Source organism: Dendrobates tinctorius, unplaced genomic scaffold, assembly GCF_039654945.1.
Source record: "Dendrobates tinctorius isolate UK_male_01 unplaced genomic scaffold, ASM3965494v1 ptg000037l, whole genome shotgun sequence".
Classification (NCBI taxonomy): domain Eukaryota; kingdom Metazoa; phylum Chordata; class Amphibia; order Anura; family Dendrobatidae; genus Dendrobates; species Dendrobates tinctorius.
This window is the reverse complement of record NW_027361705.1, coordinates 25,143,256-25,166,883: the sequence shown is the minus strand read 5'-3', so window position 1 is coordinate 25,166,883 and position 23,628 is coordinate 25,143,256. Positions and strand designations below refer to the sequence as shown.

The window sequence follows — 23,628 nt, the reverse complement described above, 5'->3', positions numbered from 1 at the left end:
AGGATGAAGATACTGGAAGAGGCACACCTGGATTCTGACCGGAGACCACAAAAAACGGAGACTTGGTGGTGGATTCATTGGAGTGATTGTTATGCGAACTCTGCCCATGGAAGAAGATCGACCCAATTGTCATGATGGGCGTTAGAGAAGTTCCGCAGGTAGGAGGTCAAGACTTGGTTGACCCGTTCGACTTGCCCGTTGGTCTGTGGATGATAAGCGGAAGAGAAATCCAAGGATATGCCCAAGAGTTTACAGAGTGCTCTCCAGAAGCGGGAGGTAAACTGTACCCCGCGGTCAGACACGATTCGCTAAGGAAGTCCGTGTAATCTGAAAATCTGATGAATGAAGATTTTAGCCAATTTGGAGGCCGTGGGCAAGCCGGGTAACGGGACAAAATGGGCCATTTTGGAAAACCGATTGACTACCACCAGAACAGTCAGGCATCCAGAAGAGCGGGGTAAGTTGATAACAAAATCCATGGCGATGTGTTGCCAAGGAGCTTGGGGAACAGGCAACGGCTGAAGGAGGCTGGAGGACAAGCTTCTAGGTACCTTGCTCCTGGCGCAAATTGAGCAGGAGGCCACAAAGTCTGACACATCTTGGCGTAGAGAAGGCCACCAGTAATAACGGGAAACCAGCGCAAGGGTCCTCTTGATGCCAACATGTCCAGCGATCTTGGAGGAGTACTTCTGCCCTTTTGTCTTGCGGGACGAGGGTCTTGCCAGGCAGCACGGAAAGAAGATTCACAGGAGCTACCGTGATAACTCGGGCAGGATCGATAATATGCGACGGAGCCTCCTCCACTTCGGATGACTGCAGGGACTGGGAGAGGGCATCTGCTTTGTTATTTTTGTCACCGGTTTGGAAGTGGAGCTCAAAGTCGAAGCGAGAGAAAAACAATGACCACCTGGATTGTCTGGAGTTAAGTCTTTGAGCTGACTGGAGGTAGGCCAAGTTTTTGTGGTCAGTGAATATGGTGAAGGGATGGACTGCCCCTTCCAGGAGATAACACCACTCCTCCAACGCCATCTTTATGGCCAGCAACTCTCGATCCCCAATCGTGTAGTTACACTCTGCGGGTGAAAATGACTTGGAGAAGAACCCGCATGGAGCCAAGCGCCCAGTGGACATCTTTTGGGAAAGAATTGCCCCATCCCCAGTAGAAGATGCGTCTACCTCCAAGACAAAGGGCTTGCCGACCTCTAGCCGATGCAAAACCGGAGCCGTGGCAAAGGCCCGCTTCAGGGCGAGAAAAGCGTCTTCAGCTTTGAGAGCCAGATGTTCGGTCTTGCTCCCTTCCAGGTAAGGGCAACAATAGGCTTGGTTAAAGCAGAGAAGTGCGGGACGATTGGCCTATAGTAATTTGCGAAGCCCAAGAACCGTTGAATAGCCTTCACTACGGCAGGTCATGGCCATTTGAGCACTGCGGACAATTTACAACCCCGAGTCCGTGATGACATACCCCAAGAAAGGTAGGGAAGTCTGCTCGAACAGGCATTTCTCCAACTTGGCATAAAGTTGATTCTCCCGCAGGCATTGCAAGACCAGGCGAACACTCCTCCTGTGAGAGGACAGGTCTGGTGAAAAGATGAGGATGTCATCTAAATACACCACAAGGCACGAGTATAGAGGATCCCGGAAGACATCGTTAACAAATTCTTGGAAGACGGCTGGGGCGTTACAAAGTCCAAAGGGCATGACCAAATATTCATAATGGCCATCCCGCGTGTTGAAGGCGGTCTTCCACTCATCTCCATCACGTATTCGGACCAAATTGTAGGCCCCCCGTAGATCCAGTTTGGTAAAGATCCGGGCACCACGCAGGCGGTCAAACAGTTCAGGGATAAGTAGTAGAGGATACCTATTCTTGATCGTGATGTTATTTAAGCCTCGGTAGTCAATGCAAGGTCGAAGGGCTCCATCCTTCTTACGAACAAAGAAAAACCCGGCCCCTGCTGGAGAAGACGACTTCCGGATAAAGCCCCTGGCCAAATTTTCCTGGATGTACTCCGTCATGGCTGAGGTTTCTGCAGGCGACAACGGGTATATTCTTCCCTGGGAGGAGTAGCTCCAGGAACTAGCCCAATTGGGCAATCGTAGGCTCGATGTGGAGGAAGGGTCTCAGCTTCCTTCTTGTTGAAGACATCCGCAAATGAATGGTAGGCCACGGGAAGCCCCGGAAGGTCCGCAGGCACTTGGTGCAGACTGGTACAGGTAACAGGCAGCAGACGTTCTTGGCAAGAGTGACCCCAGCGAAGGACTTCCCCAGAGCGCCAAGCAAGGACTGGCTCATGCGACCTGAGCCAGGGCAGGCCAAGGAGCAGAGCGTGAGACAAATTAGGCAGAACATAAAAAGCAATTCTCTCCCGGTGGAGAGCTCCGATCTGCATTTCCAGCTCGAGAGTGACCGTGGTGACGGGAACAGGTAACGGCTTGCCATCCACCGAGGTGATCACACGCGGTTCTTCAAGGGTGACGACAGGAATCCGAAACTTGTCCACCTCTTCCATCCGAATGAAGTTGCCCGCCGCACCCAAGTCCACGTACGCCTCCACAGATCTACGCTCCCGACCTAGGAGAATTAAAGCTGAGATAGTAAGGGTCACCTAGGAAGGCCTCTCTTACCTGGCCTAGGCGGAGGAGTTTCCCAGCCTCTCAGGATAGGAACGCAGGAAGTGGCTGGTTCCACCACAATAGAGGCATAAACCTTGCTCTAACCTTTCCCTGAGCCACAGCTCTGATAGCTTAACGCGATCCACCTGCATGGGCTCCAGGGCAGAACTACTGGCAGGCTTGAACGAATGAGGACTGGGGGCAGGGTTGAACCTAGACGGGCCTCTCTCCCTGACTGTCTCGCAGGAGCGTTCCTGGAACCGCAAGTCAATACGAGTAGCCAGGGATATAAGGTCCTCTAAAGAGGTGGGGGTGTCCTGACCAGCAAGCTCATCCTTGATTTTCCCCAAAAGCCCCCTCCAAAAGGCCCCTATTCAGTTGCTGGTGATTCCTTCTGGCTTGTCAGCTCCTGGTTTTCAGCTCTGTTCCAGTCATCTAAAGCTAAGTTTTTCTGCTATTGTTCACACTTGATTTTGTTGGTCTATTTGGTTTTTTGTGTGGTCAGCCAGCCCCGGCTGGGGGCTGTGCTGAATTTCCACTCTTATTTATCAGTATTTTGCCAATTTGCTTTTTGTCCCTTACTAGTTTGGTCTCTTTTTGCTCTGTCTCAGAATATTTCAGAGTGCTGATATAGTGGGAGAAGTCTAGTGACTTCAGGGTTAATTTTGCTATCAGAAGTGTTGGACATTATTTTTGTAGGGTTTTTTGCAGGTTGCAGACAGTGTCTTTCCTTTCCTTTTCTTTCTAGTTAGTTTGGGCCCCATCGTTTGCTCAGCCTATTTTCCTGCCTGTGTTTGTGCCTTCATCTTGCTTCACCTTCAATACATGTGTGGGGGCTATCTATTCCTTTGGGGTCTGCTCTGGGGCAGTTAGTTTTCCCTTTTTCATGCTTCAGGCTTATTTAGTCCTCCGGCTGTGACGAAGCATCTAGGAACATCGTAGGTACGCTCCACGGCTGCTGCTAGTTGTGTGGTAGGATCAGGGATCTGTAATCTGCATAGTTACCAACCTCTCTGGTTTTCTGTGACTTAGCTTGTTTTGCTTTTTTCTCCTCGGTGACCCATTCATAACAGTAGGCGGCACTGGTTAAGAAACCCCTGGCATAATTTGGGATCCCCACTATACCTAGGAGGCTTCCCCAAATGTGGCGGTGGGTGAGGTGCAGGGTCACGGGGCGGGGCAGAGGCTGCTGAGGACGACTGCAGGGACTGCAAATGGTCATCAACAGACGCCATGTAATTTAGAATATAGGACTGAGTATCACGCTGCTGCGCGAGCTGCTGTTGGAGTCCCGTCAGCAGAGGGGTGCTCCCTGGATCGGAGGTTTGAATGGCGGATAACCGAGTGTCCATAGACTTCATAAAAGCCATAATCTGGGTTTGGTTCTCCCGCAAAAAGAGTAGTTCCTTTTCGGTGGCTGCCGAGGCACCAGCGGGGTCCATGGCCTGAGTATACTGTTATGAGTAGCAAGAGTTGACCCTCTGGGTCACGGTACCGGGATCCCTGGGGCGAGCTGGCCAGGCTCTGAGTCTCGCTGGCTTACCAGTCGCCGCTCTGCAGGCTGGTTGATCGGGGGACGCCGGGACTGCAGGCCTCTGCTCCTCACTTCCCGCCCACTGGTCTCTTCCCGCGCAGCACCTCACTTTTCGCGCTCTCTGGCAGGTTCCGCCCACGACGGCACGCCCCTTTGGCTTCCCACACACGCCAAGTGGCGGGGTAATGGCGGCAAATGCACAATAAGTCCATGGCACACAACACAGCCTCTGGCACACAGGACCCGGTGGCACCGGGCTTTGCAAATTCTGTTTGTGACGCCAAAATTGACCCGCCCCGGAGGCAGTAGAGTACTTGGTGCCGGGTCTGTTGATTTCAATGGGAGATGTCACGTGGCAGTGACCCGGTCCATGGCCTCAGGCAGCCAATGTAAAAGGGGTAGAGTGATGGGGATAAAGTTATTGAGATGATTTGTGACGCCACCTGTGGTTTCTGGTCAGTTTGACCAGCGCTGCAGGGTAGCTTCTCTGGGACAGATGGTGTGGTGCAGCAATGATGTTGAAACTCCCCACAGGTGGAGCTGTAGTCCCAGGGCAGTAGTAATAGGCGTTGAAGGAGAGGGTGCAGTGTTAAGCACAGAGATGTAGCAGTGCTGAAGGGGTTGCAGGAAGAAGGCAATGACACAACAGGGTGCAGTTTCCTTTACCTTTACTGTGCTTTGTCAGTGCAGTCCAGGATCTTAGGAATCTCTCTATGCAGATGGGTTGTGTAGTCTCCTTCCTAGCGCTTATCTGAGGTTCTTGCAGTACTGAGTTACACTGAAGTTCCCCTTGCTTGCTCTCTTTAGAACGCCCCTCGTATGGCAGGCAGCCGTAGCCATCTATCTCTTCTTGCTCACACACATTACTGCTGTGCCTCCGAGTCTTAGTTGGGAACAGAGCATTTACAGCCTTCTGTTCCTCCGGTTTCTGCTGCAGGACCATCAGCATCCATACAACTTCGGACACCGGACTCAGAATCATGCGCTTGAAGCCAGAAGTGAGCCTGAATTCCCCTCAATCCTCCAGCTCCTCTTTTCCACATCCACACACTTTGCCCTCCTCACAGAACTGACTAACTTCCCCTTCCCGGCCCCCAGAGAGCAGCTCCTCCCCCCAGTTTGGTTCAGAGCTCCCTCTGCTGGCCTGGAGTGGGAACTGTGCTGTGAGTTGTATTTAACTGATAGAGAGACCCTTCCAATGCTTCCAAGCATGACATCACACTCCCTAGGAGGAAAGTAATGCCACTGTGGCGACCATACTCCTGGGGGCGCCACACACACGTTGCGGATTCTGCTGCAGATCCGCAAGCAATGTACAGTACAATGATAATCAATGGATTTTAAAAACCGCAGTGCACGTGCAGATTTTTCCGTGTGGATTTGCTGCGGTTTTAAATCCGCAGCATGTCAATTCTTTCTGCGGATTCCGCAATGGTTTGACACTTGTTCCATTGTACAGGTGTCAAAACGCAGGGGAAAACTGCAGGTCATTTTACCTGCGGATTTACCTGCAAATCCGTGCAGAAAAATCCGTACTGTGTGCACTCATATCCAGGTACCTGATAGATGAGAATTTCTCTGGAGTCTTTCTCTTTTTTTTCTTCATCTTGTCCAGACCCCATGACGAGTTTTTATCATCCACAGCTCGTCTCTGCAGACTTCCATTTTCTCCGGTCTTATGCCTCACATCCCCACATGATGCCCTTAAAGAAAGAAGTGTCATTATAATGCTCCTGAATAAAAATATCTGCAGTACACTGAGCCCCTGAATGAATAATTGCCCCTCACTATATTCCTTGCACTAAATATGATGACCGCACTGTCCCTCTTATGGTATACAGTATGCCTCCCACACTGTTCTCTCCTTTTCATACTAGCCCCCCTCTCTACACTGGGTCCCCCTATAGGAGCCAGTCTCTATACTATGCCCCCTCACCATACTCCTGCTCCTTGGTATGCTGTGCCCTTACACTGTTCCCCCATTTTACCCCCCCACACTACTCAGTCTCTATTCTATGCCAACTCACACTTTTCTCCACCCATACTGTCCCCTCACACTATTCCCCTCAGTAGTCTCTACACACATTTTCCCCTACCTAATCATACCTCTCACATTCCATACTGCCTCCTCACACATCCCTCTGACTCCCCATACCGTGTCCACACCCATCCCATCACCCTCACTCCCCAAACTGTGTCAGCATATATTTTCCCCTCGCTCCTCATACTGTGCCTGCATGCATACTCCCATTCACCATAATGTGTCTGCACCCTTCCCTCATACATGCCCCCTATCTCAACCCTTCCTCCTCATATTGTGTCTTCAAATTTCTCCTGCTCCCCATATTGTGTCTGCAACTGTCCCTTCTTTGCTCCCCAAATTTGTGTCCTCAAATCTTCCCACCATTGCAATAAATTGCCCCCAGCCCTGTTACACTAAATATCTCCATTACAGTAAATCTTACCCAGGCCCATAATACTAAATACCCCCATCACAGTAAATCTTACCCATATCTGTTACACTAAATACCCCCATCATAGTAAATCTTATCCAGGCCCTTTATACTAAATACCCACATCACAGTAAATCTTCCCTAGGCCCATTACAGTAAATACCCCCATCATAGTAAATCTCCCACACACAACTAAATACCTGCCACACACACAGTAAATACATCCTCCACAAACACAGTAAATGTTTAACCCACACACAGTAATGACACCCCCCCAGGCAGTAAATACCCCCCAATCTTTGGTATATTCAGCTCCACTAACACCACCAATGCTCTCTGTGCCGGCAAGTGACGTCAGCAATGTGATCACATTACCTGGTCATGGTACTGACATTGCTCTGACTTGGTGGTCAGAGCTTCAATTGCACTCGCATTAGGCTGCCCGACTGCACCCCACTGTCAGCTGTGCCTGGGGCATTTGCACTGTGTGCCCCCTAGATACACATCTGGTCCTGGCCCTTGCTGGACTTTCTTGGGCTCCCTGATGCCTTCTTCATTGCAATTTAAACTCTCACTTTAAAGTTCTTAATGATCCAATAAATGTCTGATTTACATTTGCAGTTTATCTGATCACTCTTCATAACAATCTAGACTTAGTGCAAATTGTCATAATAAAAACTGAAGCAGCACAATTTGGGGAAACCAAAATTTGTGTCATTGTGTAGTCCTGTGTTCTGTATGCTGTCCAGTAAGAGATGATGTCAGCGTCCCCTGAATGCGGCTGTTAGGTAATACTCGTCTCTCCACTTGTGGATTTTATGTGTACTTTAGGAACTCGCTCTTGACATGTTTGTGTCTCTTAGTAAAGTAACAATCCTTTATTTCTTAGGTGTTGTTCACATAGGTCATAGAAATGATGTCTCGTGGTGTGGCCTAAATCCCAATTTTATAGGGATTTAGATGGAACCGTCGATGGTCGATTCTGTTTGTACAGTTTTTTCAGACAAGTCGAAAAATTTAGCATTTCTGTGTCCATCTGAAAACAGACATTGTCAGAAAAAAGCACAAACAGAAATCGTTTGAAGTCTGTTGGTGTCATAGCAGCCTATGACACCTTCAGGTTTTCTTTCTGATTTCTGTTCTCATAGGGATTCAGACAGAACGTAATGAATAAGCGCAGTGTGAACAGGGCATTCAAATTCTGTTTGTGCAGTTCCCAGTTATGCCTCTTGGTCATATTTTCCATTGTCAGTGGACCAGGTCCGTATATACTCCTATACACTATCACAGTGCTGCTTTGTCAGCCTGGGTAGGAACACTCCAGTGACAAAGGGAACGATAACATCCAGTTGTCAATTTATTTAAATTGTACATTTCCAGGAGAAACAACAGAGGAACAATACAACACAGAGTTATGTCAAGGGTAATACAAGTGTTTCATAAAACAACATGTCAGATGAATGGACAGGTGATCTTTATCACGTCCCTTGTACAATGTCATGATATTCTGATTATAACATACTGTTTCTTGCTGTGTCAGATGTTGATGAATGTTCCCGACCTCAAGCATCAAATCTTTGCCAACAACAATGTAAGAACAACATTGGAAGCTACAGATGTCTGTGCTATTATGGATACCAAATTTCTCCCAATGGCCGCTCATGTGTACCTATAAAGCACCCCAACACAATTGCTGGTAAGACGTAAGATTACTTCTAATATTGGGTTTAGCAATGGTGGGTCCATATCATGTCACCAGTCCCTACGTCCAGTTTTGACCCTAATTGATGACTGTTCTATTATGACACATTATAGGCAAATGTCATAGAGCTTTTGCTAAGTAATCCGAGAGCAGCATGATGTAGGGGCGGAGACTCTGATTCCAGTGATGTATAACTTGGGCTGCATGCTGTCATTTTGATACAATCACTGTTTTCTCTGTTGCAGATCTAGCAGTGGTTTGGATGCTGATCTCTGTATATCCCCACTCAAACCACTGATTGGCAGATTTTCATGTACACTGTTTATAGGGAGAAGGCTGCTAATCAGTGGTGGTGGCGGGATTACACAGAGCAGTTGACTAGGAGGCACGAGACGCCTTGTCCTGTAGTGATAATATTCTGCTGATAAAACACTGATATTATTGAAACTACAAACAACAGTCTAGTAAGTGACACATCACTGGAATCAGGGTCTCTGCCTCTACACCATTCTGCTCTCAAATTATGTAGCAAAACCTGCTAATAGATTTTCCTTAAAACCAAGGGAGAGGGGATAGGTGGGATTTAGTGAGGATAGCTGATATTTAATCTGTAAGGGGGTGAGATAGAATGACCTCCTTGCTTCCCTTCTTCTAATTGTCTTTTATCTGTTGATGTTTACATATGTTAATGATCATAATGTCTATGATAAATGCTTGCGGTACTGCTACATAGAAATATGTATGATCGTTCACATTTATGATACTGACACATTTATATATGTGTAACCATACTTTGGAGAACTGTATTATGTTGTGTTTCTTAGTGTCATACTGTATATAATGTAATGTGACTGATGTTCACGTACAGTTTAGGGTAAGTAAAGTGCATCCTTTTGGGGACATTAGAGGAGGGCACTTTAGTATTATAGTTCTTATACATAGAGTAGGTGTAGTTCTGTTGTGGGCCACTAGATGGGAGCATACTAGTGAGCACTGTAGGTATAGCTTATAAGATGTTTATAGAGGGTTAAGTGTAGGAGGGGCTGCCGGGTGGTAAGACAGGAGTTTCTAGGAAGTTAGGTCAGACAGGGCCAGGGTGCCCATAGTGTCCACATGGGCTATAGGCCCGGACAGCTTGGCAGCCACGTAATGTTAAAGCGCTGCAGCCCACATTAGCCACGGCCACAGTGCACCATAGCAGTGGGCCAGAACAGGGAAGGAAAGATGTGGCAACTCATCACCTGGGTGGATGCCTTTACGGCAGGAGTCAGTTGGACTGAAGAGATGAAGGAAGTTGGAGCTTCGACGAGATCGGTACAGACGGGCCAGATGCTTTACCAGAGGCAACCAAACCTGACTGATGATTTTGAGTCTGGGGTGAAACAGGCAGAAGGAATTGTCATCATGGCGAGGTCAGGCCAGGAAGGAACTGGGGAGCAGTCTAGGACGGTCCGGTCCGGGCTAGTACTGCACAGAAGCCATAGCCAGAAAGGGAAAGATGAGGAAACCAGTAAATATCATGATGTGCCAACTGTGGATATAATGTGTGAAGTTTTAAGTAAAGAGAATGTTCAAGTTATCCTGGATTGTGTCTCTATTACTGGGGGTTGCCTGAAGGAGGGACCGTTATCGCCTGGGAAGTGCCCAGGGAAGTCTGAATCTGGGGATACAGGTATGCTGAAGAGAAGAATACAGTTTTCTGTAGGGGAAGGACTGGACACAGATGTTATGATATCTCAGGTCACGACTACAGTCCTGTCCCTCCCTTACAAATCTGTGGGGGTCTGATTCTTTTGACCAGGGCTTGTTCTGCAGTTCTCAGCAGCATCTGCTACACATTGCAGAAAGGTGTGCTGTGCAGCGCCACTCCATGTGGGTTATGCATGCTGCACATGGGTTTATGCAGCATGAATTGCATGACAGGTTCCATTTAATCAAAACTATTTGCAAAGTTTTCAATAACTATACGGCTTTCATTGGTGGCCTTTAAAGGTGGATGTGCACTGTATGTCACTGACATTTTGTTGTAGAAGATGTTGTGCGTGCGGAAAATCTTGAGTGCCCTACAGAGCAGTATATACATATATATCCTCACATCAGATGTCTACAGCGAGGTCTGTCCTCCTCCTCCTCTAGTCTGTGTCCTGGTGTGCTTGTTCCCTGGTGTTCAGCAGATGTGCATGACTACAGAACAATTCACAAAAGTGCCGAGATCATCCATAATGTCTGACATTAAATCCAGGCTCCGTATAATTCTCTTCAGCTTTGGTAGAGAGCATTGCAGGAAGTTGAGGCCACACATATGTCCAGCATCAGTCTGTTATTACAATCATTGTCATACAGAGGAAGCCATAAAAAGCAACATAATGTTTTGTCATTATCTCTCAGCGAGATGCGTGTTTTATCACCAAGGCTGTCAGTCATGTACGTGCTACAGTCCTCACTATTAGTTCTTGTTATATCCTTATAGGTTGGGCTCCTCTGCACCATTACAGTGGGCAGCACCGGTGGGAAGCCCTCACACCCAGGGCAGTGGGGTACTCGGTACCGAGCCCGATGGTCCTCAGTGGGAGATGTCACGGTAGCTGGAACCCGGCCCGTGGCCCTGGGCGCCCATTGTAAATGTTCAGTGTCAATGTGTAAATCGTGACGCCACCTGTGGTGTTCGGCAATGAAGATGTAAGCCGACGCTGCAGACAGATCCTCTGGGACAGATGGTGTGGTGCAGCATTGATGTTATAGCCCTCCACAGGCAGGGCTGTAGTCCCAGGGCAGAGTAGGTGAAGTGACACGTAGATGGTGTAGTGTCAGGATGTAGCAGTGCTGGGCAGGTTGGTGCAAGAATAAGTGGAGGACACCAGGGCATGTAGTTCCAAAGCTTTACTCACAGTCTGTTGTACAAACAGGTGCCTGCCTCTGTGCCGTGTCCTCCGGGTCAGGGACTCAGTCAACCTCCAGGCCAGATGGAATACTCCTTTCCAACACTCCGCCAACATGTGCCTTTCTGAATGCCTCCTCTTATAGCACCTTTAAATGAAGTACTCCTAGTACTGAGTTACACTGGAGTTCATCCTGTCCGATGTTCTTATGAACTCTACTTGTACGGCAGACAGCTGTAGCCTGCTTTGGGGGACTTCTTGCTACTAAGTCACGGCTCACTATCCAGTTGCTGTTGTGCCCCCAAGTCTTGTGTGGGAATAAAGTGGTCACTACTTCTATTCCTCTGGTGTCTGCTGCAGGACCATTAGTATCCATACAACCTCGGGGACCGGACCCCGGCCTTGCGCTTGGAACTTCTAGGAAGGGTTCTCTTCTAACCCACGTCCTCTGTTCCCTTTTACTTCTCACGTTCCGTACTAGTCTTTCTTTCTATGGAGAATCAGGCTTTCAGTCTATGTTGCTCTCCTTCTTCCTTTCCTGTGCCAGCAGACCCAGGTCACTGGGATCTGCTGCAGCACTTCCATCCATCTATCCCTCTCTCCAGGGATCTTCTCTCCAACTCTCTAACCAACTGACTGACTGTTCTAAACTCTTCTCGCTCCTTGTAATATAATCTAACTCCACCCACCTCCCAGCACGTTTCGTGTTCCAAGCAGGGAGCCACCAATGGGTGCTTTGCTATACTCGAAGCAGGGAGCCGCCGAAGGTGCTTTGCTACACTACTTAGTGGTGTGGGGTGCAGGTGTTGGAGAGTGGTCAGGAGTCTCCACCTTACCTGGATGGTGGGATACCACACCTCAGGAGGAGGTGCAGTACCTCTGTGGCGACCAAGCCTCAGGGGCGCCACATACCCCCCCTGTTAAACACAGCACGGGCTGCAAGGCAAACAAAAGTTGACAAATACAGGAACATACAAAAATTTTTTGCAATGCTTAATAAACAGTTCTTATCTAATCTTCTCAATATGAGAGGCAATCATTCTTGAACGTTGCAAACAATTCTTAATTGTTTGAAAAAGACTTGGGTATACTAATAGATCACAGACTGAATATGAGTCAACAGTGTGATGCAGCAGCAAAAAAGGCAAATGCAATTCTAGGATGTATTAACAGAAGCATACAGTCTAGATCACGTGAAGTCATTATTTCCCTCTACTCCTCTTTGGTTAGACCTCATCTGGAATATTGTGTCCAGTTTTGGGCACCACATTTTAAAAAAGACATCAACAAACTGGAGCAAGTTCAGAAAAGAGCGACCAGAATGGTGACCGGTCTGCAAACCCTGTCTTATGAGGAAAGGTTGCAGGATTTGGGAATGTTTAGTTTGCAAAAGAGAAGACTGAGAGGAGACTTAATAGCTGTCTACAAATATCTAAAGGGCTGTCACATTTTAGAAGGATCAACTTTATTCTCATTTGCACGAGGAAAGACTAGAAACAATGGGATGAAACTGAATGGGAGGAGGCACAGATTAGATATTAGAAAAAACTTTTTGACAGTTAGAGTGATCAATGAGTGGAACAGGCTGCCACGAGAAGTGGTGAGTTCTCTTTCAATGGAAGTCTTCAAACAGAGGCTGGACAGACATCTGACTGGGATGATTTAGCGAATCCTGCTTTGAGCAGGGGGTTGGACCAGATGGCCCAGGAGGTCCCTTCAACTCTACGATTCTATGATTCTAAGCTGAATGGGAGGAGACACAGATTAGATATTAGAAAAAACTTTTTGACAGTTAGAGTGATCAATGAGTGGAACAGGCTGCCACGAGAAGTGGTGAGTTCTCCTTCAATGGAAGTCTTCAAACAGAGGCTGGACAGACATCTAACTGGGATGATTTAGCGAATCCTGCTTTGAGCAGGGGGTTGGACCAGATGGCCCAGGAGGACCCTTCCAACTCTACGGTTCTATGATTAATTAACTATCTAAAGTCCTAATTCAAAAAGTGCTTTTGGCTATAACTCACTACCACTTCAAGTATTCTGCATCAACACACTTCTTCATCATATCTTCTACTTTCCATCATTAACCTTAAGTGATAACCGCTGATGCCTGGTTCATCACCTACATCTTTCAAATCTTTATTCTCATTTCTCATCTCTTTATTAAAACATTCCTATAAAAGTTACTGTGACTAACTACATTCTTCATAAAAGCTGTTTTCTATCTATTAATACTTTCATAAGACACATTATCAAATACTTCACATCAAAAACTTCAATAATTCTTGCAAGTGCTGGACACCGCTCCCAGCCGGGATCTCTTGCAGTGTCCTTTGATTGGAGTTATGCTCCAGGTGAGGTAGTCTTTACCTTCAAAAGGTCTATGTAAAACCAAGAGAGGGCACCTAAAGAGGTGCAAACTATTTACAAACACAGTCGGATCACTCAGTGTTCATGATCTCCACAGTTCAATTATAAAAATATGCTGCCAATGCAACTGGGCAATAAAACTGGAAAACAGAAAAAGAACCATGATAACCAATTAAGGCACAATGGTGCAAATACCCACCTGGGTAATGAGAGTCAATGGAATGTTTCTTTATTGGGGGGTCCCCTCCTGGGGTACTGGAAGCTGGTTTTCTTGGCTGCTGCTTCCACGGAAGAATTTCTTGACATCTTCTTCCTGCTGTTTACCCACCAATTGCATATACTCTTTCTCCCAAGGAGTTAAATTGGTATCTGCTTGTGAAGGTAGCATTTCTGCTGCTGCTGGTAGTATTTCTGCTACCAGGGATTCTGCTGAAGTTGCAAAGGGTACCAATGAATGTGGTTCCTCAATTTCAGATGGTACTACAGTCTTGATTTTTGGCCTGACATCTGGTGGTAGCGGTGTCTGTGGGCGCTTGTAGGGGTTGAGGCGGGGGTCCTGAATTTGTGGCAAAGGAAACCCATGATGCATTTCAATGTCCCAAAGCGGCCTAGACTCTTCCAAGCCCTGAAGGTATCGTATGGTGCAAGCCTGTTCCAGCCTGACCCTTTTCAGCAGGGACTTCTTCCATTTCCCCATCTCCGTCAGCCTGGTGCTCCCGGATGACTCGTCCAACACCCCCTTTTCAAGCTTCAGCAGGCCAGCCTCCGACAATGAGAATTCAGGGGGTAGTCCATATCCATACAACCTCGGGGACCGGGCCCCGGCCTTGCACTTGGAACTTCTAGGAAGGGTTCTCTTCTAACTCATGTCCTCTGTTCCCTTTTACTCCTCACGTTCCGTACTAGTCTTTCTTTCTATGGAGAATCAGGCTTTCAGTCTATGTTGCTCTCTTTCTTCCTTTCCCGTGCCAGCAGACCCAGGTCAATGGGATCTGCTGCAGCACTTCCATCCATCTATCCCTCTCTCCAGGGATCTTCTCTCCAACTCTCTAACCAACTGACTGACTGTTCTAAACTCTTCCCTGTTATGAGCTCATTTTCTCCTTCACCTTTGATGTCCGATGAACTCCCTCTGCTGGTGAAAGGAGGTAGTGAAATTGATTTAGATGGGAAAAACCTGTCATCTGAACAGGTGGAGTGTGATTGGACATCCGGAATCTCTGAGTGGATATAAGGCCGCCGACGCCCTGCTGGGTTGCTGGTGATCCTCTCTGCTCTGAGCCCTGGCCTCCAGTTTAGATCTGTCTCCTAAAGCTAAGTTTTTGCTCTGCTATTGTTCCATGAGATTTTGTCTGGTTTACTTAGTGTTTGTGTTCAGCCAGCCCTGGTTGGGACTGGCTGAACTCCATTTTTGTCTCTGATCAGTTGATCTCTTTGCTCTGTTTTCAGAATATACCTGAGTGCTGATATAGTGATTTTGAAGTCTAGTGACTTCAGGGCCCTTTCTATCAGACGTGTTGGACATTATTTTTGGCAGGGTTTTTGCGTGATTGCAGACAGTTGCTTTTCTTTCCTGTCCTATCTAGTTAGTGAGGGCCCCATCGTTTGCTCAGCCTGTCTTTCTGTCTGTGTTTGTGTTTTCATCAGTTTTCACCGTCAATACGTGTTGGGGGCTGTCTATTGCTTTGGGGTCTGCTCTGGGGCAGTTTAGATTTCCCCTTTCTCTCTTTAGGTTTATTTAGTTCTCCGGTTGTGAACGAGGTGTCTAGGACCACCGTAGGAACACCCCACGGCTACTGTTAGTTGCTGTGAATAGGATCAGGGGTCTGCAATCCGCTAGCTACCAACCTCTCTGGTTTTCTGGACTTAGCTTGTATTTTTGTTTTTTCCTCCTCCGGTGACTCATTCATAACAGAATCACCAGCCATACCGCAGATACTAGGGTACTCAATAGCAGGAAAGAATTGTTAAAAAAAAAGTGTCAGAATTTTTTTTTTTTTATGTATATTTTTTCCTCTTTTTCTTTGGGGCCGTAGGAGGAATTTTCTTAATGGAGATTAAGCAATTGTCTGATCGTGTGGAGCAGCTGGCTGCTGAAGTGCGGGGAATTTCCGCCTATCTTGCTCATTCACATGCTGCTGAACCAAAGATTCTTACTCCTGATGTGTTTTTTGGGGATCGGTCTAAATTTTTGAATTTTAAGAATAATTGTAAATTATTTCTTGCCTTGAAGCCTAACTCATCGGGGAGCTCTGCGCAGCAGGTTAAAATTGTCATCTCTTTGCTGCGTGGCGATCCCCAGGATTGGGCGTTTTCTTTGACACCTGATGATCCTATTCTAACTAATGTGGATGCATTTTTTCAAGCCTTGGGGTTGTTGTATGATGAACCTAATGCTTTTGATCAAGCTGAGAAAGACCTGTTGGCATTGAGCCAGGGTCAGGATTCTGCAGAGTTATACTGTCAAAAATTCCGAAAGTGGGCGGTCCTTACTACCTGGAATGATGGTGCCTTGGCAGCTCTCTTTCGGAAGAGTTTGTCAGAAACCGTAAAAGATACTATGGTGGGATTTCCTGTTCCCTCTGGTCTTGACGATTCTATGTCATTAGCCATTCAGGTTGATCGGCGTTTACGTGAACGTAAAAGTACACGAGAAATGTTGCCACCTGTTGAACAAATGTCTGAACCTATGCAATGTGATAGAGTTTTGTCTAGGGCGCAACGTCAGGAGTTCAGAAGGTGTAATAAGCTGTGTTTTTTCTGTGGAGATGCCTCTCATATGATTTCTATCTGCCCTAGATGAGAGAAACGTTTTGCACACACATTTGCTGTGGGTGGTGTTCAACCTAAGTTTCTTCTGGCAATTACTCTGATCTGCTCCCTGTCCACATTTTCCGCTAAGGCTTTTGTGGATTCGGGAGCGGCTCTGAACCTGATGGACTTGGATTTTGCTAAACGTTGTGGGTTTCCTATGACACCTTTCCGGACGCCAATCCCTTTGAGGGGTATTGATGTTACTCCTTTGGCGAAGAATAAACCTCAGTTTTGGACCCAGGTGGTAATGCGGGTCGCCCCAGACCATCAAGAAAATTGCAGATTTTTGGTGTTGCATAATTTGCATGATACCATTGTTCTGGGATTTCCCTGTTTGCAAATCCATAATCCAGTTTTGGATTGGAAATCTGTGTCTGTGGTGAGTTGGGGTTGTCGGTGTGCTCTTGGTGACACTCCTGTTTTCTCCACCTCTCCCCAGTCGCATGATGTTCCTGACTATTTGGCTGATTTTTATGATGTATTTAGTGAGAATAAGTCTGCGTCTTTGCCTCCTCATAGGAGTTATGACTGTGCAATTGAGTTGAGCCCTGGGTGTAAATTTCCCAAGGGTCAACTTTTCAATTTATCGGTACCCGAGCACGAGGCTATGCGATCTTATATTAAGGAGTTGTTGGAGAAGGGTCATATTAGACCATCCTCTTCACCCTTGGGTTCTGGTTTTTTTTTCGTGGCCAAGAAAGATGGTTCTTTAAGGCCTTGTATTGACTATCGTTCCCTCAACAAAATTACTGTTAAATATCAGTATCCGTTACCCCTGATTTCTGATCTATTCTCCAGAGTTAAAGGTGCTTGCTGGTTTACCAAGCTTGACCTCAGGGGGGCGTATAATCTTATTCGCATTAAGCATGGGGATGAATGGAAGACGGCGTTTAATACTCCGGAGGGACATTTTGAGTACCTGGTGATGCCTTTTGGGCTCACTAATTCCCCTTCTGTCTTCCAGTGTTTCATGAATGATATTTTCCGGGACTTTGTGGATAAATTTTTGATAATCTATCTGGATGATATTTTGATCTTTTCCAGGGATTGGGACTCTCAGTTCGGACTGTGTTCCAGATTTTGAGGGAGAATTCCCTGTATGTTAAGGGATCGAAATGCCTTTTTGGTGTACAGAGGATTTCATTTTTGGGATTTGTTTTGTCTCCGTCGACTATTGAAATGGACCCGGCCAAGGTACAGGCCATTCATGATTGGGTTCAGCCCACTTCTTTGAAGGCCCTCCAGAGGTTTTTGGGTATTGCTAATTTTCATCGTAAATTTATAGCTAATTTTTCTGGTATTGCCAAACCATTGACTGATTTGACTAAGAAGGGTGCTGATGTGCTGAATTGGTCTCCAGAGGCTGTTTCTTCCTTTCAGGAGCTGAAGTGGAGGTTCACTTCTGCTCCGGTTTTGCGGCAACCTGATGTCTCACTCCCGTTTCAGGTAGAGGTGGACGCTTCTGAGATTGGTGCAGGAGCTGTTTTGTCCCAAAAAGATCCGGTAACATTTAAAATGAATCCCTGTGCTTTCTTTTCCCGAAAGTTCTCCCCATCCGAACGCAACTATGATGTGGTGAATCGGGAACTGTTAGCCATGAAATGGGCATTTGAGGAGTGGAGACTTTGGTTGGAGGGAGCTAAACATCAAGTCGTGGTCCTTACTGACCACAAGAAATTGACTTACCTTGAGTCGGCCAAATGCTTGAATCCTAGACAGGCTAGGTGGGCCTTGTTTTTAACACCTTTTGATTTTGTGGTCTCTTTTCTTCCGGGCACTAAGAATGTCAAGGCAGACGCCCTCTCTAGGAGTTTCTTTGCTGATTCTCCTATTGTGACCAAGCCTGCTACCATCTGAGATGAGGGGGTAGTTCTTTCTGCCATCTCGCCCGATTTGAGACGTGCTCTGGGAGAGTTTCAGGAAGACAAACCTGAGCGTTGTCCCATTGGAAAATTGTATGTTCCTGACCAGTGGAGGAAGAGAGTAATGTCTGAAGTTCATTGCTCCGCATTGGCTGGTCATCCAGGTATTTTTGGTACTAGAGATTTGGTGAGTCGGTCTTTTTAGGGGCCCGCCTTGTCTCGTGATGTCAGGAATTTTGTGCAGTCCTGTGGGACTTGCTCCCGGTCTAAACCTTGTTTTCGCTCTAGTGGGTTGTTGATGCCTTTGCCGGTGCCCGGGAGGCCATGGACCCATATTTCAATGGATTTTATTTCTGATATGCCTGTCTCTCAGAGAATGACTGTTATTTGGGTGATTTGTGATAGATTCTCTAAGATGGTCCATCTTGTACCACTCCCTAAGTTGCCATCTTCCTCAGAGTTGGTGCCCTTGTTTTTGCAACAGGTGGTTCGCTTGCATGGGATTCCTGAGAACATTGTGTCTGACAGAGGAGTTCAGTTTGTTTCTAGATTTTGGAGGACTTTTTGTTCCAAGCTGGGAATTCAGTTGTCCTTCTCCTCTGCGTTTCACCCTCAGACCAATGGGCAGATGGAGAGAACCAACCAGACTTTGGAGTCTTATTTGAGATGTTTTATTTCTGCTGATCAGGATGATTGGGTTTCATTTTTGCCCTTGGCCGAATTTGCTTTAAATAATAGAGCTAGTTCTGCCACTTTGATGTCACCTTTTTTTTGTAACTTTGGGTTTCATCCTCGATTCTCTTCAGGGCAGGTGGAGTCTTCTGCCTGCCCAGGTGTTGACACTGTGGTGGAGAGAGTGCACCAGATCTGGGACCAAGTGGTGGATAAGTTGTCTCTCTCCCAGGAAAAAGCCCAGCGGTTTTCCAACCGGCATAGGACCATTGGTCCCCAGTTTAAGGTGGGTGATATTGTTTGGTTGTCATCAAAGAATATCTCTATGAAGGTGGCTTCTCCAAAGTTTAAACCTAGATTTATTGGACCTTACAAGATTTGGAGATTCTTAATCTGGTCTCTTTGCGATTGGCTCTTCCTGTTACATTCAAGATCCATAACGTGTTTCATAAGTCTCTGTTAAAGAGGTTTGTTGAGCCAGTAGTTCCTGTGGTGGCACCTCCTGACCCTGTATTGGTTGAAGGTAATGTGGAATATGAGGTTGAGAAGATACTGCATTCTCGTCTGGCTAGACGGAGACTCCAGTATTTGGTTAAGTGGAAGGGTTATGGCCAGGAGGATAATTCTTGGGTCTCTGCATCCGATATTCATGCCGAAAGATTGGTTCGTGCTTTTCATCGGGCCCATCCTGATCGCTCTGGTGGCGTGGATGAGGGTTCGGTGACCCCTCCTCAAGGGGGAGGTTGTTGTGAGTTCATTTTCCCCTTCACTACTGAGGCCAGAGGAACTCACTCTTCTGGTAAAGGAAGGTAGTGAGCCTGATTATCAAACACCTGAGGCTGATGATGATGACTGGCTGAGTGGAGTTACTGACTGGATATAAGGCTGCCGACGCCCTTCTGCCCTGCGGGTGATTTCTCTGTGGGATCCTTGGAGACCAGTCTGAATTCCTGCTCCTCTAAAGCTAATTTTGCTGCTCGGCTTTTTGCATTTGTGCTTTGACTTTGTTTTGCTTTGTTTTTCTGGATTTCTGCCATTCCCTGCTGGGTGTGCTGAATTCCTTTAGCTCTGTCTTCTGAAAATACCTGAGTGCTGATTTAGTTTTTGAAGCCTAGCTGCTTCAGGGCCTTTTTCATATCAGCTTGTTGGCTTATGTCTTTGATAGGGTTTTGGCAGATTGCAGACAGCAGCCTTCCTGTCCTTTCCTATCTAGGTAGTTTTGGGCCCTGGCTTTGCTCAGTCTTTCTGTCTGTGTTAGTGTTTTCATCTTGCTTCACCGTCATTATATGTTGGGGGCTGCCTATTGCTTTGGGGTCTGCTCTGGGGCAGTTTAGATTTCCCCTTTCTTTCTTTAGGCCTATTTAATTCTCCAGCTGTGATCGAGGGGTCTAGGGCATCGTAGGAACCCCCCACGGCTACTGCTAGTTGTGTTGATAGGTTCAGGGGTCTGCAATCTGATAGTTGCCAACTTCTCTGGTTTTCTGGACTTAGCTTGTATTTCTGTTTTTGCCTCCTACGGTGACTCATTCGTAACAGAATCACCCGCCATACCGCAGATCCTAGGGAACTCAATAGCAGGAAAGAATTGTAAAAAAAAAAAAAAAAAAAAGGTGTGTATATTTTTTCCTCTATATCTCTGAGGCCATAGGGGGAATTTTTTTTTCTCTCAATGGAGATAAAGCAATTGTCTGATCGTGTGGAGCAGCTCGCTGCAGAAGTGCGGGGAATTTCCGCCTACCTTGCTCATTCACATGCTGCTGAACCAAAGATTCCTACACCTGATGTATTTTTTGGGGATCGGTCTAAATTTTTGAATTTCAAAAATAATTGTAAATTATTTTTTGCCTTGAAGCCTAACTCGTCAGGGAGCTCCGCGCAGCAGGTTAAAATTGTCATCTCTTTGCTGCGTGGCGATCCCCAGGATAGGGCGTTTTCTTTGAAACCAGATGATCCTATTCTGACCAATGTGAACGCATTTTTTCAGGCCTTGGGGTTGTTGTATGACGAACCTAATGCCATTGATCAGGCTGAAAAGACCCGGCTGGCATTGAACCAGGGTCGTGATTATGCAGAATTGTACTGTCAAAAATTCCGAAAGTGGGCAGTACTTACTACCTGGAATGATAATGCCTTGGCTGCTCTCTTTCGGAAGGGGTTGTCAGAAACCATAAAAGATACTATGGTGGGATTTCCTGTTCCCTCTGGTCTTGACGATTCTATGTCATTAGCCATTCAGGTTGATCGGCGTTTGTGCGAACGCAAAGCTGCACGAGAGGTGTTGCCACCTGTTGAACAAATGTCTGAACCTATGCAATGTGATAGAGTTTTTTCCAGAGAGCAGCGTCAGGAGTTCAGAAGGCGTAATAAGTTGTGTTTTTTCTGTGGAGATGCCTCGCATATTATTTCTGTCTGTCCTAAACGAGAGAAACGCTTTGCACACACGTTTTCTGTTGGGGGTGTTCAACCTAAGTTTCTTCTGGCTATTACTCTGATCTGCTCCCTGTCCACATTTTCCGCCAAGGCTTTTGTGGATTCGGGAGCAGCCCTAAACCTAATGGACTTGGATTTTGCTAAACGTTGTGGATTTCCGATGACACCTCTGCAGACGCCTATCCCTTTGAGGGGGATTGATGCTACTCCTTTGGCTAAAAATAAACCTCAGTTTTGGACCCAGGTGGTAATGCGGGTCGCCCCAGACCATCAAGAAAATTGCAGATTTTTGGTGTTGCATAATCTGCATGATACTATTGTTCTGGGGTTTCCCTGGTTACAAATTCATAATCTAGTTTTGGATTGGAAATCTGTGTCTGTGGTGAGTTGGGGTTGTCGGTGTGCCTTTAGTGAGGCTCCGGTGTTTTCCACCTCTCCTCAGTCGCATGATGTTCCTGATTATTTGGCGGTCTTTTATGATGTATTTAGTGAGAATGAGTCTGCGTCTCTGCCTCCTCATAGGAGTTATGACTGTGCAATTGAACTGAGCCCGGGGTGTAAATTTCCCAAGGGTCGGCTCTTCAATTTATCTGTACCCGAGCACGAGGCTATGCGATCCTATATTAAGGAGGCGTTGGAGAAGTGTCATATTAGACCATCCTCGTCACCCCTTAGATGCCGGGTTTTTTTTTGTAGCCAAAAAGGATGGATCATTAAGACCTTGTATTGATTATCGTTCCCTCAACAAAATTACTGTTAAATATCAGTATCCGTTACCCCTGATTTCTGATCTATTCTCCAGAGTTAAAGGTGCTTGCTGGTTTACCAAGCTTGACCTCAGGGGAGCGTATAATCTTATTCGCATTAAACATGGGGATGAATGGAAGACGGTGTTTAATACTCCGGAGGGACATTTTGAGTACCTGGTGATGCCTTTTGGGCTCACTAATGCCTCTTCTGTCTTCCAGTGCTTCATGAACGATATTTTCCGAGATTTTGTCGATAAATTTTTGATTATCTATCTGGATGATATTTTGATCTTCTCCAAGGATTGGGATTCTCATGTGGAACATATTCGGACTGTGTTCCGGATCTTGAGGGAGAATTCCCTGTATGTCAAAGGATCTAAATGCCTTTTTGGAGTACAGAGGATTTCTTTTTTGGGATTTATTTTGTCCCCGTCAACTATTGAAATGGACCCGGCCAAGGTACAGGCCATTTACGATTGGGTTCAGCCCACTTCTTTGAAGGCCCTCCAGAAGTTTTTGGGTTTTGCTACTTTTTATCGGAAATTTATAGCAAAATTTTCTAGCATTGCCAAGCCATTGACTGATTTGACTAAGAAGGGTGCTGATGTGTTAAATTGGTCTCCGGAGGCTGTTTCTTCCTTTCAGGAGCTGAAGCGAAGATTCACCTCCGCCCCGGTTTTGCGGCAACCTTATGTCTCACTTCCATTCCAGGTAGAGGTGTATGCTTCTGAGATTGGTGCAGGAACTGTTTTGTCCCAAAATGATCCTGTAACATCTAAAATGAATCTCTGTGCTTTCTTTTCCCGAAAGTTCTCTCCATCTGAGCGTAACTATGATGTGGGGAATAGGGAACTGTTGGCCATGAAATGGGCATTTGAGGAGTGGAGACATTGGTTGGAAGGAGCTAAGCATCAGGTCGTGGTCTTCACTGACCACAAGAATTTGATTTACCTAGAGTCGGCTAAGCGCTTGAACCCTAGACAGGCTAGGTGGGCCTTGTTTTTTACACGTTTTGATTTTGTGGTTTCTTTTCTTCCTGGAACGAAGAATGTCAAGGCAGACCCCCTCTCTAGGAGCTTCTTTGCTGATTCTCCTGTGGTGACCAAGCCTGCTACCATCTTAGGCGAAGGGGTAGTTCTTTCTGCCATCTCGCCCGATTTGAGATGTGCTCTGGAAGAGTTCCAGGAGGACAAACCTGAGCGTTGTAGGTTCCTGACCAGTGGAAGAAGAGAGTGATGTCTGAAGTTCATTGCTCTGCTTTGGCTGGTCATCCAGGTATTTTTGGTACTAGAGATCTGGTGAGTCGGTTTTTTTGGTGGCCCTCCTTGTCTCGTGATGTCAGGAATTTTGTGCAGTCCTGTGGGACGTGCTCCCAGTCTAAATCGTGTTCTCGCTCTAGTGGGTTGTTGATGCCTTTGCCTGTCCCCAAGAGGCCATGGATCCAAATTTCAATGGATTTCATCTCTGATATGCCTGTCTCTCAAAGGATGACTGTTATTTGGGTGATTTGTGATAGGTTCTCTAAGATGGTTCATCTCCCTAAGTTGCCGT

At 46.6% G+C, this 23,628-nt stretch overlaps 1 protein-coding gene across 1 annotated transcript in view; it reads left to right on the top strand.

The window, feature by feature from the left end:
• VWCE (von Willebrand factor C and EGF domains) overlaps positions 1–23,628 on the top strand; it is a 260,888-nt gene that overhangs the window by 83,560 nt on the left and 153,700 nt on the right. The window contains exon 6 of the mRNA XM_073573945.1: positions 8,141–8,296. Within this exon, the coding sequence (XP_073430046.1) occupies positions 8,141–8,296 (156 nt within the window). The remainder of the gene's footprint in view (positions 1–8,140; positions 8,297–23,628) is intronic.